The 18,823-nt window shown below is 45.1% G+C and overlaps 1 protein-coding gene across 1 annotated transcript; it reads left to right on the top strand.

Annotated features, from left to right (window-relative positions):
* Nucleotides 1-332: 332 nt before the first annotated feature.
* LOC134496087 (zinc finger protein 420-like) lies at nucleotides 333-14,542 on the top strand. The gene is made up of 4 exons (XM_063301844.1): nucleotides 333-855; nucleotides 1,624-1,751; nucleotides 2,513-3,345; nucleotides 12,667-14,542. Exons 2-4 carry the CDS (start codon nucleotides 1,652-1,654, stop codon nucleotides 13,501-13,503), a joined length of 1,770 nt encoding a protein of 589 aa, XP_063157914.1. The 5' UTR covers nucleotides 333-855; nucleotides 1,624-1,651; the 3' UTR covers nucleotides 13,504-14,542.
* Nucleotides 14,543-18,823: the final 4,281 nt, after the last annotated feature.

Genomic DNA, 18,823 nt, shown 5'->3' with positions numbered 1-18,823 from the left:
AATGGTTTGGGCTGGACTGACACTACAGCCCTCAAAACTTGGTTAAAGTATAGGGGGTGAATATGCAGCCCAGCCCTGTTGGTTAACCACGCGTGTTAGCTGACCATGTTCTACCGATGCAACCAGTAGCTGGGTTCACTCGTAAGGCCCCCACATAACGCGACTGCTTTGCATCTCGCTTCATTCAATGTATGAACCCTGGCACCGCGCTGTACAAACCAAGGTTTATATTCCAGCGTACCGTCGCCACCAAATGGGGCTTATGGAGCGAACGACGATACACACGCACACACTCAGTGGGCAAACCCAGCGACAGCAACCGCAAAGAGCTTACTCCAAGCCCTCCCATGGGATTTCACCCACCACCTTCCTGAGATACGAACCAGCGTTACAGTCCACTTTTCTCCCTCGGGCCCCCGAGCCTGGGCGGAAGGCTTCCGGCCGGTTCCGCCAGCCCCCTCTGGGCTTGTTCCGCTTGCAAGGCAGAGTCGATGCCACTAGGGGGCTCTGGCCATTGTCAAAAAAGAGAGCAAGTGAACGAAGAGGCTGTTCTCCTTTTCTTTGGCTGCCGCCGCCGCCGCCGCCGCTGCTGCTTGTGCTCCCGTTGCCGCTGACGATTTTGGGGGCTGAACTTCCCAGGTCAGAACCAGAGACAGCACAGCGAGTCCTGTTGCTGTTTCTTCTGCTGCTCTCGTAGCAGCCGCCCGGAGTCGACCCAGCCCGAGCGCCAGCCGAGCCGCTTGGCGGCAGCCAAATCGGGAAGCGCGGAGTCTCGGCTTTATTTATCCTTCTTTTGATAGGCGAGATTGTCAAGTTTGCAGCTCGAGGACCGGACCTAAAGCCAGAGGCTTCCAGGTAACTCGAGCTGATTGGGAGTGGGCACTGGCCAAAGTCCAGCCTGGTAACTTCCTCGGTGAGGGAGGGAGGGAGGGAGGGAGGAGGGGGAAAAACCCTGTCCCAAACGGGAGGAGGCAACGCGTGGCACTTTCTTCAGCGCCTCTTTCAAACAACAGTCGAGTCCCCACTTCCTTGCTGGTGTGAAACCCCGGGGGCTCCTTAGACTCATAAACAAGAGACCTTGGATAGGAGGGAGAAGCAGCAACAACGCTTCCAGGACGTGAGGATGGCGAAGGGTGGATGGCTGAATAGGGGAAGGTTGCCACCCCCATCTACACCCTCCTTCTCCCTGAAAAGACTTGGGTGTTACTACAGCTCATACCCCCTGCAGAAATTCAGCTAGTGAACCTTTCCCCCCACCCCAGGCAGCTCTTCCAGGGCCAGGAAAAGCTTCACTTGTTGAATTTCCAGACATCCTGAAGGACGCACAAGCCTTAACAGGGAGATAGGAGGTGCAGCAAGACAGGTGCAGTAGGGCTGTTGTAGGATTGGCACAGACTACAATTCCCAGCATCCCTGACCATCAGCAACGCTGACTGGGGCTGGTTGGAGTTGGAGTCCCAACAACTAGCGGAAGGCCACACGCTCTTCGCTTCATTGGGCAGCGAAACAAAAGGCCAACTTGCGTGAAATCAGGTTTCTTAGTACTGTTGCCTAAAGCCCAGTCACGTTACAGGCCAGCAGGCTTGGTTCTGGATTCTGAGCAGGGGAAACTTATTCTTTCAGAGGCCAGAGCCTTCTGCAGAAGTGACTGATGTATTTTGCTGAGATACAGTGGGCCCTTCTGGACCCATGCCAGAGACCTGTCTACAGGGACATTGTGCAGGACAATTTTGGGACTCTACTCTCGCTAGGTAAGGACTTTTCTTTTTCTTTCTTTTCTTTCTTTTTACATTTTTTAAAAACATTAAGGAGTAATGTTGGCTATTGTGAACTCAGAATCCCAAAAATGAATGGGCATAATTGTGTTAGTTTTTGTTCCTTTCAGAAAGTGTTAAGCCTTTGAATTACACAGCATTCTACATCAGGAAGGAGAGTCTCTGTGTAATCTGGAAGGTTGCATTTCACTATGTTGACAAAAGCCTCTCCAGTAAAATCATCTTGGCATGCCTGTTTATTACAGGCTGTTTGAAGAGGCTAAGCTCAGATCATTGCATGTGGTGATGGGTGAAAAGATAAACAGAAGGTTTTGAGCCTATTCTCTGTCCCTGTGTATTCAGCAGTTGTATATCCATATTCATATCATTTCGTAGCTCTGAACAATTTCAATCATTCTGGTGGAATTTAATAGAATTCTGCTGGCTAGTTACAGAATGTCAGGAATTGGCAAATAGAGTTAGCATCAGCTGCCAGTATCCTTTTCTGTGTCACAGATTTGATCTTTTCAAAGGGGAGCCTAGAACAAAGTGTTTAAATGGTAACATTAGCAAGGGAGGGAGGTTATTTTTTAGTATGATTCCTGATCCAGTCATTCCATAGAGCTTGGGACGGGCAACCCAACTAAAAAACAAATGAGCAGTCTGGTAAAGTATCCATTGCATTTCTTAGAGTAACAGAATGAGTGGATATAACTTCCCCATCACCACTGCTGGCTTCACTCTCTTTCCTTTGGCAGATGGCGGAACCATGAATCCAAATTCCCAGCCTGGGGGTCCTGAGGGTGTGCAGAAGCAAGTCCAAGGGCGGTCAGAAGGCTCTGCTTATGTGGGGCAGCCTCCAGCCGGACAGCTGAGTGAAGAGGCAGGAAAAGGATGGATCAAGCCCCCGCTACTTCCTCCAGTGACAAAAGACAACCCCACCATCCCACCCCGTGGAATTTATATGGGGCCCGGACCCAGTCTGTGTGTCCAATGTGGAGAGAGCCTTGCCCAGACGCATCACACCCTTGCGCAGCCTAAGAGGCCTTCCCCCTCTGCCGATAAGCAATACCCCTGCTCTGATTGTGGGAAAAGCTTTGGCGTCAGTTCCCACCTCACAATTCACCGGAGAACCCACACTGGTGAGAAGCCCTATGAGTGTGCCGACTGTGGGAAAAGGTTCAGCCAGAGCTCCACACTTGTCCTCCACCGCCGCATCCATACGGGGGAGAAGCCGTACAAATGCACAGATTGCGGGAAGAGCTTTTCCGTCAGCTCCCATCTGACCAAACACCAACGAATCCACACAGGAGAGAAACCGTATGAATGCCAGGTGTGTGGGAAAAGGTTCAGCCAGAGCTCCACCCTCATTCTTCACCAGAGGATCCACACAGGGGAGAGGCCTTATAAGTGTGATGAATGCGGCAAGACCTTCAGTGTCAACTCACACCTTACCATCCACCAGAGGATTCACACAGGAGAGAAACCATTCCGCTGCATGGAATGTGGGAAGAGTTTCCGACAGAGGTCTGGCCTTAGCACGCATCAGAAAACTCACATGATGCTTGTGAGACCTTATAAATGTCCACCTTAGAAAGTTGGGTCCCAAACCCATCTGCCAAGTACCACCAATATTCTTCATCTCACCAAAAAGAAAAGTAAGAAAACCAGTATGGAGAAGCAAGTTGACCACATGAAGAATTTTGCACTGGGAAGGAGGACTTCAGGAACTCAATTCAGATTTTTGTAATTACAGCCAGAAGAGGTCTTATACAAGTGTGCATATTTTGCCTTAATTTGCATGCTTTATGATAGATATACTGCTGGATAGTGTGGAATTTTGATATGACACTTGAACAAGTAAGAAGTAGGACTCCCAACTGAGTAAGGATCCAGAGTTGCAGAGGAGCTGATGTCTACATGCAAGGACAGGGATGAATCAGGCCTACTTGGAAGTTATATTCTCTGGATTAAACCTTTGCTCTCTGATATGCCTCCATGAGTCCAGCTTCCCAGCACAGTTGGCCAGCTTTTTCCCTGACACCTTCTGCTCCATGAAGAGTCTGTGATTGAAAAGAGAATCTGACTGAAACTTATGGGAGGCTTAGGGTACGATTAACTGAATTGGGAGGATGGTGCCCACCAGCCCACAGTAGAGTTACAGAGTTATGTACCCTCAAAAAAGCAGTTCAGTTTCCACAGTATTGAATAATGAATTTGCCATGTAGTCCAACCACAGCTTATCACTTCTGGGATCATGCCATTCTTGCCCATGCTAGTCATTTGGAGAATGTCTGAAACATGATTGCATATCATAATGTACCAACTAGACAGTGCTGGTGGCTTTGTGGAAGTCATCCTCTCTTATCATTTAATCTCCTTTTCTGGACAATGGCCAAGTAGTTCATAAAGATCCACAAAACATTTTGAAAATAAAAGAACACAATAAAAGAAAAATACTGTGAATACCAGCAACCCTTCACTTCTTCACAGCAGTGCTCTGCCATTTTGTAAACAGTTCCTTCAACCCAGTTGCTTCCCATTTCTACTACTGTTTTTAATTGGTTCTTACAGTAATTGCTGGGTTATTTTCTCTGTTCTATGACTGTGAGCCTCATCTGGGGCTATAGTGTTGGGTAGGAAGTGGGATAGTAATTTAATCAGTCATAATTAATTAACTTCTTTCTGAATTGTTTGAAGGAGATATCCTCCCCATTTACCCCCCAGAGGGATACATTTCCTCTGTATTTTAATTTAAAAGAGAGGAGGAGAGAGAACGGGCTGAAACCTACAAAACAAGACATTCCGAGATCTGGTCTGTCCTTTTGAAAAACCAGAACTGCAGGATATCAAATTAGTGTCTCCAGTGCTAATTCTCATATTGGTCATCTTCCTGACTTATGTTCAGTTTCTTGCTTTTGCTCACATGTTGCACTAGCTAAGTGCAGCCTTCTGGATAGAATGAATGTTGGACACCCCTACATTTTTATAGGGTTAACAGGTTCTCTGAATCAGTCTGGAAACCCTGTCCGTTACCTATGTGTGAGCAGCACGTAAGTCATATTTTGCAAACCCAGTGCTCACCAAAGTACTTCTTCCATATGTCTCTAAAACAACGATAGCTGGAAATTATAAGAATCAAAATTCAGCATATTTGGAGACCATCAGGTTGAGGAAAACTAACGTAAGTGCTACTATCAGAGCTGGCAAAGCTAAAGAATTAGGGAAGGTCCATTCCTGCTTTGCTTTCTGTGATGCCGATGGTTAGAGAACCGATGGTTACATTTTTGTAGTTTTAGGACCTTTTCCCAATTATCAGCAGCCATTTATATTTCTTCATCAACAAGTCTCTCACTGCAGTCTTTCCCTGTAATCTATGACTTCATTAAAAAAGAATTAAATTTCAAAGAATTGCATGAAAGCATTTTTTGTGGTTATTTTTTAAGTGACAGCTGGCGGAAGTATTTTTTTACAAGATTTGTATCTGGATTTTCTCCCCAAAGCAGCTAACAATGGAATAAAACAAATAATAGACCCAGCTGAAAAAAGCAATTAAAAATAGAATATGATTGCAAGGTAAAGGTAAAGGTTTCCCTTGACGTAAAGTCCAGTCGAGTCCGACTCTAGGGGGCGGTGCTCATCTCCGTTTCTAAGCCTTGGAGCCGGCGTTGTCATAGACACTTCCGGGTCATGTGGCCAGCATGACGACTCGGAACGCCGTTACCTTCCCGCCGAAGCGGTACCTATTGATCTACTCACATTTGCATGTTTTCGAACTGCTAGGTGAGCAGGAGCTGGGATTAACAACGGGAGCTCACCCCGCCACGCGGTTTCGAACCGCCGACCTTCCGATCGACAGCTCAGCGGTTTAACTCGCAGCGCCACCGCGTATGATTGCAAACATACATTTAAATTACCCATGTAATTATTACATTTAATTTCCTTCCTCAACTGAAACAAAATATTTAGAACAAATGATAAAAATACCACCCAGAGTCCCTCTTTTGGGGGAGATGGGCGGTAATTAAATTTGAAAAATAAATAAATAAAAAGAAATGCCTTGGCAAGGAGTTCTCTTTAACAGCCAAAACAAAAGGACTTTGCAATGATTATTTATTCTGTGAGGGATATTTCACAATTCAGCTCATAACTTAGAGCTACTCCTACTTTGTAGCCATCTAGTAAGTCTGGATTTTTGCAGCTCAGATATGACAGTCCTATAATTGCTGTTTTTCATTAGTTAAAAGTAATAGCCTTTTCCTCCTTGTGGTAAGGGAGGTAACAAGTTTCTTTCTAGAATATATTAAATACTGTATTTTTTTATTATTATTTCTCTTCCTAGAATAAAACCAACTAAATGATGTGGGGTGTAGTTTTAATAATTCCTGAGTGTGGGACAGCTCCTTTTTCTAATAAGTATATGGCGGGACGATGGGGGATAAGAACATGTGATTATGAATCTTTAAACTTCCAAAAAGATAAAAATGCATGCCTTCCACATGTTTTGGTTTGTAACATCATCACCCTCAGCCATTAAATTAATGGTAAGAGATAGTGGGAATTTTAGTCCAAAGCTTTGGGAAGGCACAGGGTAACCTCTTCCTATAAAAGTAGACAGACAGAAACTTTATTTTGGTCTTTGACTAATAAAAATACATTCGATAAAACAAACAAAGCAAAATTTTCTAAATTTCTCTTTTTCTAAGAAATTTCTGATTTTTACTTCTTGGAGCTGCCATAGTCCCAGATGGGACTCTATAGAAATTAATGGAAATCACTTACATTTCATCGTAACTACTAAAAACCTCTGTGGGTTGGCCGCTACACCCACGTGCTTGTATAACTAGGCTAGTATTTTGGAATGCTTTTGAAATGCACATATACAGTAAAAAACAGATTTGAAGTTCAAATGTTTTTGCCTGCTTTGCCATTTCCTTAAACAACATCTTGATCTTGTACTGTAGTTGAATGATCTAAGAGGTAAGACTGAGTAAGATTTCTTCATGGGTAAGCATGTATAGAAGATCATCCTAAGTTATCTTCAGCACAGGTGATGACTAGGGTCATACAAATATGCCTAATCATTAGGGGCTGGTAAGTTCGTTTAGAATTTCAGATCATCTCATGGGCACACCTTTGTCTTTTAAAAGTGTAGCTGAGGATATTTGTGATTCAGCCATGGGAAATTCCCAAGTACGTTTAATCTAGTGAAGACAACATTTGAGGGGAGGTGTATTAGCCACCATAAATTATCTAAAAGATCAGTATTCTAAAGATGGAGTGGCTGTGTCCATATGGACCACCGAACTACAGGTTGGCCAACCACATTTTCACTATGCAAACCCAGCCAGTATAGTTAGTTTATGGTTTGGTGTGTCATGTAAGCTGGATTGGATTTATTGAGAAACCATATGTGAGGTTCACAGAACAAATCAGAGTTTTTACTTGAGATGCAAATGACCAGGCTCAAATTATCATATTTTGGACACATTACGTAAAGACCCCACTCCCTTAAGAAAGCCATAATGCTGGGACAGGTAGAAGGAAAGAGAAGAAGAGGATGACCAGCAGCAAGATGGATGGATTTGATTACAGAGGTGATTGGTGAAACACTGGAAGACATCATCCTGGAGATCGATGTGGTTGCTAAGAGTCAACACTATGACATAATCAATCAAGATAGCTAGTATGTTATATTAACACACACACACACACACATTTTGGTGGTTAAGGGGAAGTCAGCAGATGATACCCATCCACCTGCTATGGAGCTGCTGAACATGCAGTGCCTCCATTATGGATCTTCACAGTAAACTTCCTAACTGACTATAATCATTTGTTTAGCAGGCAGAGATGAAGCTGGGAAGGTTTTGGTTCTCAGGACAGAAGTCCGAGGTCCTACAACCAAAAAACCTTCCATAGGGTTTGGACTGTTGTAATATACACTGAATCACAAAATAGCTAATTGTATTCTAGCCTAGGTTTTCTATTCTAGTTTTGCAGGTCCATGCTCCATAGCTAGTTGATGACTCAGTATAGTGTGAAAACTCAAACGTTGGGGTAATGTAATAAATCGTGGTTCAGTTAACCACGGGCTAAAGTGTTGTGAAAACTCATATGTGATGGTTTGTGGTAAACTGGGAACTAGCCAAGCATTAGCTTTCTACGACCGCTAGGACATCACTGTTATAGCACCATTTCTTATGTATATTAAGGGTGGTTACTTGGCCATGTATATAGTTAAAAGTGAATTGTATTACTTTTCTTTTTCAAATGCACCACATAACTTTTTTCTACACAAAACAATTACCTGGAGAAGCAAAAACAAACTTTATTGCATTCACGGAGATACTATAAACCGCATGGGTCAAGAAAATAAACCTGCATTTGTTCAGAAGGTTTCTTTTTTAAAATCCGAGTTAGCAAGCAATACCCCCTTTTGCTCTAATGCTTCAGGAATGGACACACGGGTCAGTTAAATGACTTACAACGGAAACACGACTGTCTAAACAGGAGGTAAATAAATCGTATCCATTCACGCGAACTACAGTTCCCAAATCTGGAGGACACGAGATTGGGGAAGGCGGCTTGCAGACTCCTGGTCGCATCTCTAGTTCTCCTTGAAATGTATTTATGGAGTGTGAAAGGTCCCCTGTGCAAGCACCGACTCATGTCTGACCCTTTGGGGGGACGCCGCTTTCGCGTCGTTTTCTTGGCAGACGATATTGGGGTGGTTTGCCATTGCATTCCCCGTCGTAGCAGGGGTTAAAACCATGGAGCAATCCAGGTCCCGCACTCGCCTCTGGCCAGAGCGGTTGGTTATGCTGGAAATGGTCCAATTCCTTCGCCTCTTCTCTCAGCCCCGCCCTAAATCATTTGCAGTGCTGCCTCCACCTCCTTTCCAGCCGCCGTGAGATCCGGCTTCTCCCTGCGGCTGGAGTTAGGAGGTGTCAAAATCAAGCCAGCCTTGAGCAGAGAATGAGGTCAGAAGTGGGGCGTCTGGAGGGAGGTGTGGCCAGGTATAAAATGGCAAAGGGGACAGGAAAGCTTTCCCATCTTGTGCATGCAGGTGTGGAGGTGCTGTAACAGTGCCTGCGTGGTGTTTGAGCCTACACTCTGTACACTCAAGGATGGAGCGAAGTATTGTGTGTATATGGGAATACGTATGTAAGAGCAGAGTATGCAGGGCTTTCAGATCTATAACATCAAAGAAAATCACGTTGCGTTGAGGACACTTTAATGCAAGAAAGTCTCCATCCCTATTGTATGGAGCTTCACATAAAACACCAGATCTATTTCTAGTGCCTCCAAGCTGTGGCCATGAAATCAAGCTTTAAAAATTTGCTGTTGAGTGAGTGCAGAGTGTATTTTACCTCATCACTGCATATTGAAAGTGCCTAGCTTTCCCTTATCTTAAAGGAAATTAAGGCAGAGATGAGGCTCCAGGGCAGGTTTATCCAAAGGTCCTTTGTTTATCTACTAAATGCCACAGTTGTTTCCCCTGTACCCTCATCTTTCTAACCATGATCATGCCAGATTAGGACCAGAGAGGTTTCTAGTTGCAAAAATGTGCTGTGTGCAACCTCCCTAAGGAGGTGGTAGCTTGCCATCATTGAGCAGCCTGGAGTCTGGTTTGTTTTGGGGAAAAGAGTGTGGAATTAAGTAAAGCTTTACTTCTCCAGCATGCTGGCTGGAGAATTATGGGACTTGAAGTCCACACATCTTAAAATTGTCAAGGTTGAGAAACACTGCACTGTTGGCATGTCCAGGGGAATATATTCAGGCAGTGATCCAGAAGTACATGCGCCAGCCATGTTTGCACCTGGTGTCCTGGTGCTGAGCCTGGTGCTGAGCCTGGTCCAGGCAGTCTGGGGGCTGCACCTCTTCTACTTCTTGCAGGAAGATGGCACCTCTCAGTGGGAGGCCATCATGCTCAGGCTGTCTGGAACAGGTGCACAGGCTCAGTGCTAGGGCCCAGCATGCCCCCCCCCCTGAAGAAACCCTGGAAGTGGGGGAAGGTGAAACTAGGCACCACAGTCCTTGCTAGGCCAACTTGGAGAGTACTCAGGAGGGAGTTGGGGCTGCTCCAGGATCCACTGCTACAAGTGCAAAGCCCACTGAAGAAGAGGCCTGGTGCCTGGATCTCACACAGAGCCCAATCCAGCACCAGCAGCGTGGCAAAGCCTGTTGGTGTCCTGGTGGAGCAAGTGCAACCCTCCTCAAAATCGGAGGTGCGCCCCCTGTGGAATGTACAGTTTGAGAACCCCTGCAATAAAGGATGATTTTTAAAAAAAAAAATGGGAAGAGATGATTGGGCTAGAATTATGGGGGCGGGGGCAGCGGCAGCATTTTGGCCTCCATATGTGGCTGATTCAGGCTTAAACCATATAGTAAGCCACTGGCAATGCATTTTAGCGTACTTCCAACTTCCATTTCAAATCATGATTGATGGGCTTCCCATTTAATCCTATGCCAAGCTTCCAGTTTGGATGGTATGGAGAACTAAACCAAACCACTAGTTGCCTTAACACAGGGTTTCCTGACTTTTTTGAGCTGATGTGGATGTTTGAATTTTTGGGAGTGTGTCATGATACTCTCAGAAATTGCTGCCATGGCAGATGTGATCACATTACCCATTTACTGGAAGACAAAATGGTAACATTATTTTCTGCCGCTTGCCTTTAGCCTCCCAGGATATTTTCAACCACGCGGCCAACTAAAACTCTTGTTTATAGCCTCATAGCATTTTTTCCCCTAAAAATATCATTTAGGTCTCTGTGGGACCCTGAGACATTATTGGACATAGAACTGGCATGCACTTTGCTTTGTCCTACTTAATTTAATTAAATGTATCTTTAAAAAAAGAAATAAAAATAGTTGGGGACAGTCAGCTTGGAATGGGAGATGTCACCAGGCACATTGCTGTCCAGAGCAATTACATTGTGGGGTCAGTGCACAAACTGATGACATTTTTCTTTTCAAGTCTAAAATACTTTACCACTTGTTAGTGAACCAGGCTATTTTGGTGCCAGCTAAACATGCACTGCAAACACGCCACTCACTATATGCCATCAGTCCTGCCTGGTTGTCAGTGTCTGAAGTTTTACCATCTTTTGGGTCACAAGCCTTACATTTCTCTCGAAGGTCAAATTATTAACCATGAATACAACTGTGACACTGTGAATCTGAATTTCAGATGAGACTTCCAAGTAAGGCCAGCTATACTGTAGCTATTGGTTTGATCTTGGTTGGTTTTAATTCACTGCTTGGGATTAAGTCACTAAAATGCAATACCGTAGCATCTTATTCATGAGTAATGGAAGTTGCATTGATTCTGCTCAAAGCATGACCCAATCCACTGGCTCAGAATATATTTTATAAAGTTATTTTGACAGTGCATAACTCCTTGACTGCATTCATACTTTGTCTTTAACCATAGTATGTTAAATAAATCACTATTGTTGAATTCACACACATGGCTAAACCAAAATTAGATTATGGCTTGATATGATCTGTGAGACCCTACCATTGGTCATTTGTGGCTCACGCATGAAGAGAGTATCTTCTGTTCTTCAACTCCTCCTGTACTGGCTGAGAGAATCTGGAAGTTGGTTCAATATCTGACAGATACCCAGGTTGGGAAAAGTATCATTATCTCAGTGGTTGGATTAGGAAAAGCTTAACTTGGTGAGTGATTTAACTCATTTTCTTGGTTTGCACAATATGGAGAGTCATAAACTAGCCAATAGACTCTGTCTCCTAGGCCACGTATGCATCAGGAAACCCATCCTGTTCAAGTTTAGCTTGAACAGGATGCCCAAAGTTACAGCCGTTGCAGTACCCCTGTGGTTAGGTGATCAAAATTCGGGAACTTGGCAGCCCGCTCACACTTACGACTGTAGGGGCACTTCAACTCCTTGCCTGCCTATCTCCCCCCCATTTCTGCACTTTTGGTCGCATTGTACAGTGGCACTCCTCAGTGGTGGTGGCAGCACAGTAGAGGCCTGGGGGCAGCGCAGCTGCTAAGGCTGCTGAAGGCCCCAGGCCTCTACTTCAGCCCCAGTGCTGGTGCCATCACTGCCACTGAGGAGTGCCACTGTGCAGGGCAGCCAAAAGGGCAGAGAAGTCGGGGGAGATAGGCAGATGGGGGGAGTTGAAGAGGAGGCAGTTCCTTATCTTACTGAGGCTCTGGGCTAGGAGGAACCATGCTGTGAATGGCTTGGATTGGGGTGGGTCCTTGCCTAACAACTGGTGGAATTTGGTTAACAGTGGCAATGGGGACTGCCAGGATTTCTGTTGCTAAGTGATGCAGTCACGTGGCATCACACTTTACGACTGCATCGCTTAGTGGTGGAAACTCTCGTCCCAATTACCGTCGTTAACCGAGGACTCCCTGTATTATGTAAATGCTGCTGTTAAGTGTTTAAGTGACCCAATTAAGCATGTTTCTACAAATTCAGGTGGTAAGTCGTTATTTCCAAGCCAGGTTTTCATGTAACATTATCAGTAAGTGAACTCATCTGCCTTTGCTTTCATATGATGCCTTTGACTTGCTGTTACTTCTGGAACTTGAGATATCTCAGCATTCACTAGGTTGACACACCATTCTAAGCCATGTGTGGTTTTTTGGGGGGCTTAGTGCAATCTGTAAATCTGGCCATAGTTTAGTAACCATGGTTTTTTGATTAAGGCCACTTATGATCTGTGCAGTAAATTATAGTTTAAGCTAAGGGTGTGCAAAACTTTTCAAGTTTGAACCATTCCAGATTTGAAAACCCCACTTTCAATTGTAAAATGGGACGTTTCTATCATTTTGGAAATGTTTCAGCATCTATGGAATTATCAACTCAGCTGCTTCCTACTCAAAATAGAATATTTTGAATTCAGATTTGGAATGTTTGCACCTCTCTAGTTAAAATGTTTAGTGCAATGCCTGAACCACTCTGTTGTCTTAACAGATGCCAGGAGAAAATGTGAGTTGCAGGCCTTCCTTGTCAGAAAGATGTTGTCAAGAGAAGAGCCCAAGCAGGTGGTGCCCAAGGGACCTCCACTGGAACTGGAACCCAGCAGAGTGGGAGTTGGCAATTTCACACTGGTACTCCCTGCCAAGCCCAGCCCCATCTCCTCTAGCAAAGGCCAGAAACCATACAAGTGCGTGGAGTGTGGGAAGGGCTTTGGCCAGAGCTCACACTTGATGCGCCACCTGGGGACACACTCAGGAGAGAAACCTTACCGGTGTACAGACTGCCCCAAGGCCTTCACACAGTTGTCGAATCTGCGGCAGCACCAGCGCATGCACACCGGGGAGCGCCCGTACGCCTGCGATTTCTGCGGCAAATGCTTCTCCTGGAGTTCCAACCTATCTCAGCACCGGCGCCTCCATACTGGCCAGAAGCCTTATGCTTGCACGCAGTGCGGCAAATGTTTTTGCGAGAGTGCTCGGCTCCTGGAGCACCAGCGCACCCACACGGGCGAGCGGCCATACGCTTGCTCTCAGTGTCGCAAACGCTTCAGCCGCAGCTCTCACCTGGCCCGCCACCAGCGCCTCCACAATGACCAGAAGCCTTACGCCTGCATCCAGTGCAGCAAGCGTTTCTGTGACAGTGCTCGGCTCCTGGAGCACCAGCGCACCCACACCGGCGAGCGGCCCTACGCCTGCCCACAGTGTCAGAAACGCTTCAGCCGCAACTCTCACCTGGCCCGCCACCAGCGCCTCCACACTGCCATTATGGAAACAGAGGAGGAATGAAAGGCACTGCCTTCCACTTGAGCCGCTGTACCCCCTGCAAGGAGGCTTTGCACAACTGGTAGAACAGCCTGGTCAAACTGGGGAAGAGGCTTTGTAGGCCTTTGCCTTTTATTCCTTAATCCCTGGAACTGTGGACCATGCTGGCAATTTCTGGTTAACCATAAGCTTTACAAAGCACCCGGCTTGTTGGGGCAACAAGCCATCCTCAGTAAGATTAAATTCAGTTCATTTTCCCTTTCCAAGGCCTGTTTCCATATGCAAACCACTGCCTGCGAGTAATAGCCCAGGGAAGAACTAAAACTTCCCAGAGGTGTCTGACCAGCCAGATTACTTGAGTGCTTGCACAGGCTTCCAGCAGTTTGCAGCTGGCAGGATTGGAGCACTGGGTGCAGGTCCTGGGTTAGTGACACAACCCATGCGTGTTAAGGCTCAGGCTGAAAAGAGACGGATTATGATCCTGAAGTGCTTCAGAGAATCTAAAGCAAGGAGGCACCACGGGCCTACTCTGTTGGCAAGCTCAGCCTGGTCATTGTGTCATTGCACAAGGTATACAAATGCACAGAAGGTGCTGAACTACGACGGTTACTAAACTCTGAAAAAGCTGCAGGAGGCGGAATGCCTCTGTTGTTGCAAATCTTACAGTGTGTTCTCTGGGCAGGGTCACTCTTATATTGTATGTGGGCAGTCTAGAGAGTTGGCAGGAATGCTGGGTTCCAGAGCTGTGGTTTAAGGCTCTAGGGAAGAAGTGACCACCTGTATACTTGCAGGAGATACCCAAACATGCATAGGTCTTCTCTGCAAGGCTGATATTCCCTGTTGTCATGACTTGGGAGCTTTTGAACATCAGCCAGCCAGAATACTGTTTTAAAGAGAAAGTAAAATGAAAACAACATGCCACCCCCCTTGATTCTTGGTCAAATGTCCTGTGTATTATTGTGAAGAGACATGGGTAAGGGAGAGAACCCTAAAAGCCAGTTTGGTCTAGCGGTTAAGGTGCTGGGCTAGAAACCAGGCAACTGAGAGTTCTAGTCCCGCCTTAGGCATGTCAAGGTTGAGAAACACTGCACTGTTGGTGTGGCCTTTTGTTGTTCAGGTGGATGCCTCTGATTATTCCATTGGAGCCCTGTTGTTGCAAGCACCAGAGGGAAACAAAGCCCTAGAGGAGGTGGTGGGGGTAGCGGCAGCTGTGACTCCACAGTACCCAACCCCTCCTCTTGAGGGTCTACCGGAGGAATACCAGTCATTTGCCTGATACGTGTTTGCTCTCGGGAGAGGGGAAGATTCCTTGTCAGGGAGTTGTTATCTGTTGGCCGCTGGATTGGAATGTGCTGGGTGACCTTGGGCCGGTCGCTCTCTCAGCCCAACTCACCTCACAGGGTTGCTGTTGTGGGGAAAATAGGAGGAGGAAGGAGTATTAGGTATGTTTGCTGCCTTGAGTTATTTATCAAAATAATAAAGGCGGGATAGAAAATAAATAAAATAAAATAATAAAATAAAATAAAACAAAGCAGCCAAAAACATCTTCAGATTGATTGATTGAGTGCCATCAAGTCATTGATGACTCCTAGCAACACATAGATAGATTTTCTCCATGATGATCTATCCAAAACCTGGTCTTTCATGTCTCCCAACAGTGCACTCATCGCCACTGTAACTGAGTCCATCCCCCTTGCTGCTGGTCATCCTCTTCTTCTCTTTTCTTCCACCTTTCCCAGCATCAGAGCCTTTTCCAGAGAGCTGGATCTTCGCATAATGTGTCCAAAGCAGGATAATTTGACCCTGGTCCTTTGTGCCTTTGTCATTTGAGTAGCACAGAAATGCTAAGCAGCAGTGTGTTTATGACTCATTAGGACTTTGGGTTATGAGAAAACTTGTCAGACAAGACAAACTATGGTTTGAAAAAACCCTGGCTTGGTGTTATATGTGAATGCAGCTACCATCACTTGTCAGTGTCTGGAAGCATTGATATGGGAGTGCCACAGGTGCTGTTCCTTGGGCTTTAGGAAGATTAAGTTCTTGGATGCTCCCAGATGGACAGCTGCTAGTGTTTCCAATCAAAAGGTATTTTGCAGCTATTGCTAATTTTTCTTCCTGGCAGCTACTTTTCTGAAAAGGAAGGAAGCTGAAAAGTAGACGGGCATGGGAGGCTGTGGCAGCGATGGTGGTGGAGTCCAGGCCCCATAAGATGAGAGAAGCCAATGAGAGAAGTAAAGACTAGATTTGTGGGCATACTGAGGCATCTTCCAGAATGGGATCAGTTTTGTACAAGGAAAAAAATCTTAATACCCCTCCATCTATTCAGTTAGTGGCTCAATCATTTAATGGGCTCCATTAAAACAACCACTATAAGTGTGCTGTGCAGATTTTAAAATCTTTTTTTGTGTACTTTGCACTTGTTCAACTCAGAGTCTCAAAGCTGGGGAAGGGAGGGGCTGGCCTGTCAGGATGATCACAGCTCTTCCCTAAATGTAATTGTGCATATCCACATACCCAGCAAGGGAGGAGTGGAGAATCACTAGAAGGAAAATACTGAGTCCATCAGAAGTACCCTGCTGTGCACAGACCCAGCCAGGTTATTCCTAAAATGAGACTGAGAACCCTCCCTCCCTCCCCGCACTGCAGTGACATTATCCATTTATACCCTATTTGTATTTTTTCAGGACTACTCCCATCCTCTTCTTCCCCCTTGCAGTACAAAATCTGATTTTTTGAGTAAGCACCATCTCTGCCCAGTGTGACTGGAAATGTAGGTTAGAACACAAGGCCAGTGAGCCACAGCAGGTGTTCAGTGTACGTGGGAGCAAGGCACATTTTATCATCTGTTTATTGCTCTAATTGGTCTTTAAAGTAGCCCTAAAATGGGTTTTTGGCATTTAAAAAAAAAATAGCATTATCACAGTAAAGAGTGTTGAGTAACTTCCTGGCCTGGGTGTTGGGGGGGTGGGCAGACAAATAATAACACATGCACCATGCTCTCAACTTAACTTATTCAACTTAAGTACTTGCATCAAAGGTCACACAATTACAGGTAGACCTCATTTAGTGACTGCCTCATTTAGTGACTGTTCACAGTTCAACAGTGATGAAAAATAATTTTGTGACCAATCCTTGCATTTACAACCTTTGCAGGTCTGTAAAGCAAAGGAAAGCTGAAGTAAGATCATAAGCACAGTTGCAGTTTCACTTAGTGACAGCTTTGCTTAATGATGGAATTGCTGGTCCCAACTGTGCTTGCTAAATGAGGACAATCTGTATATAATTGTGTATTTTTGCAATAACATTATGATGCATGTGTTATCATTTTGACATCGTCATGACTTGTTACAGGCAGCACTGCTTCCTGCTACAATTTTATACATGCAGAATGATGGATTAAACATTTTCCAAGCTCTACCATTTTAGCAAGATGGATTGGTGACATTGGCTGCACAGATCTATTTCTTCCATATTTTTAAAACAGCATTGTAAAGATACTGTGATACACTTCAGTTACAGGTAGTCTTCAGTTAACAATGGTAATTAAGCCTAGAATTTCTGTCACTAAGCCATGTGGTTGTAAAGCGAGATGGCATTGCTTAGCGATGGCAATCCTAGCAATTCCCCTTGCCGTCATTAAGTGAATTTTACCCACTGTTAGCCTGAGCACCCACCCCAATCCAAGCCATTCCGGGCTTGGTTCCTCCCAGCCCCAAACATTGCCTTCAACTCCCCCTGCCTATCTCCCCCCATCTCTGACCCTTTGGAAGCCCTGCAACCTGTCCTTGGTGGCTGAGTGAAAAAGGCAAAGGTAGGTGTGGGGAACTGGGAGAGGAGGCGGCTGGGTGAAGAAATGCAGGCTGGGAAGGGTGGAACCTTGGCAGCCTCGTGCTGCGCAGGTGGGCTTCCCACCCCCAAGGCAGGTGCAGGACTTCTAAAAGGGCAGAGATTGCGGGGAGATAGGTGGGTGGGGGGAGTTGAAACACCCCCCACAGCCGTAAATGTGAGTGGGCTGCCAAGTGCCCAAATTTTGATCATGTGACTGCAGGGGTGCTGCAACAGTCGTAATTTTAGGACTGGTCATAAGGCCATTTTTTCAGCACGGCTGTAATTTCGAAGAGTCACTGAACAAATGGTCATTAAGTGAAGACTACCTGTATGCCATTTAAAAAACAACAACATGAATCACTTTGATAAAATTGCAGTGACAGAAAAGGTTTTGGCTTTTTTATTGAACTGCATACTGTATGTCTGCATAAGTGTATAGTGTCAGCTGTTATAACCTGCAACTGGTATTTCTACAAGTTTAATAACTATTTTTGCATTCTGGGAGGGGCTCTATATATTCGTTTTAAAAAATGGCTTCTAAGGGTTTACAATCTGTTCTCCCTTTACTATCTTCCCATAAATGAACTGTTGAAATCTTGTATAGTTGAGCCCAAAGGCTAGAGAATAATTCTGCTGTACAGCCATTATAGCTTTAGAACCATATGCTACTGGTAAAATTATGTTGAATCAATACTGGGACCAAGCCTAGCATTAACAGAACCAGTCACCATTTTGTCATCCTAATACCTTAGAACTGATGGTTTGATTTAACCAAAATTTTCATCCTTGACATTTCAATTTCCAGCCATCAGTTTTAATCTTGCTTTGCAGAAGCAACCAAGAATCAGTTGCTTCATTGACAATGCTTCCAATAGGTGGGGACAATTTATTTTCAGAAGCATGCAACCCAAGGACCACATACACCCTACTTGTCTGTTGGATACAAACACTAGAGCCCCTTCTAAATCGGCAGTTTTCAATCCAAGAGAAAAGCAAAATAATAATAATAATAATAATACCCAGTGATCCTGTTCCTACAATACGCTTAATTGGATCGGTGGCAGGGAGTGGGGGTGGTTAATATGTTGTGGGAAAATTAAGACATTTTTTTAATAATAACCACTACAAATCACAATGTCCCATATTTATGCCTTTTAATGGATTTCTATTTCAGTATAAAATAGAGCAAAATGGTTGCTTTGATAGGCAGAAAGAAAATGAGACTACTGTGATTAAAAGATTTGGAAATTGGGAAGAAAGTTTTCAGAAATTAGCTCTGACTGTTGGGGCCAAAGAACCGCATCAGAATTACATCTTATCCCCCTATAGTCCAGGCCAAACCATCTCAGCATGGTAGTCACATTCCATGGGGCTAAATGAGTGGCAAAGGCCATCTGTGATCCTAGCCACACCGTTCCCCCTCAGCAGAACTAAAAGCAGGGCCTCCACCTGCAGCATACTAGCTTACTATATTTGTAAATAGAGTAACGCTATGCATCTAAACATAGGGTGGGGA

Source organism: Candoia aspera, chromosome 4, assembly GCF_035149785.1.
Source record: "Candoia aspera isolate rCanAsp1 chromosome 4, rCanAsp1.hap2, whole genome shotgun sequence".
NCBI lineage: Eukaryota > Metazoa > Chordata > Lepidosauria > Squamata > Boidae > Candoia > Candoia aspera.
The sequence above is the reverse complement of the archived record's forward strand: the minus strand, read 5'-3'. Positions and strand labels throughout refer to the sequence as shown.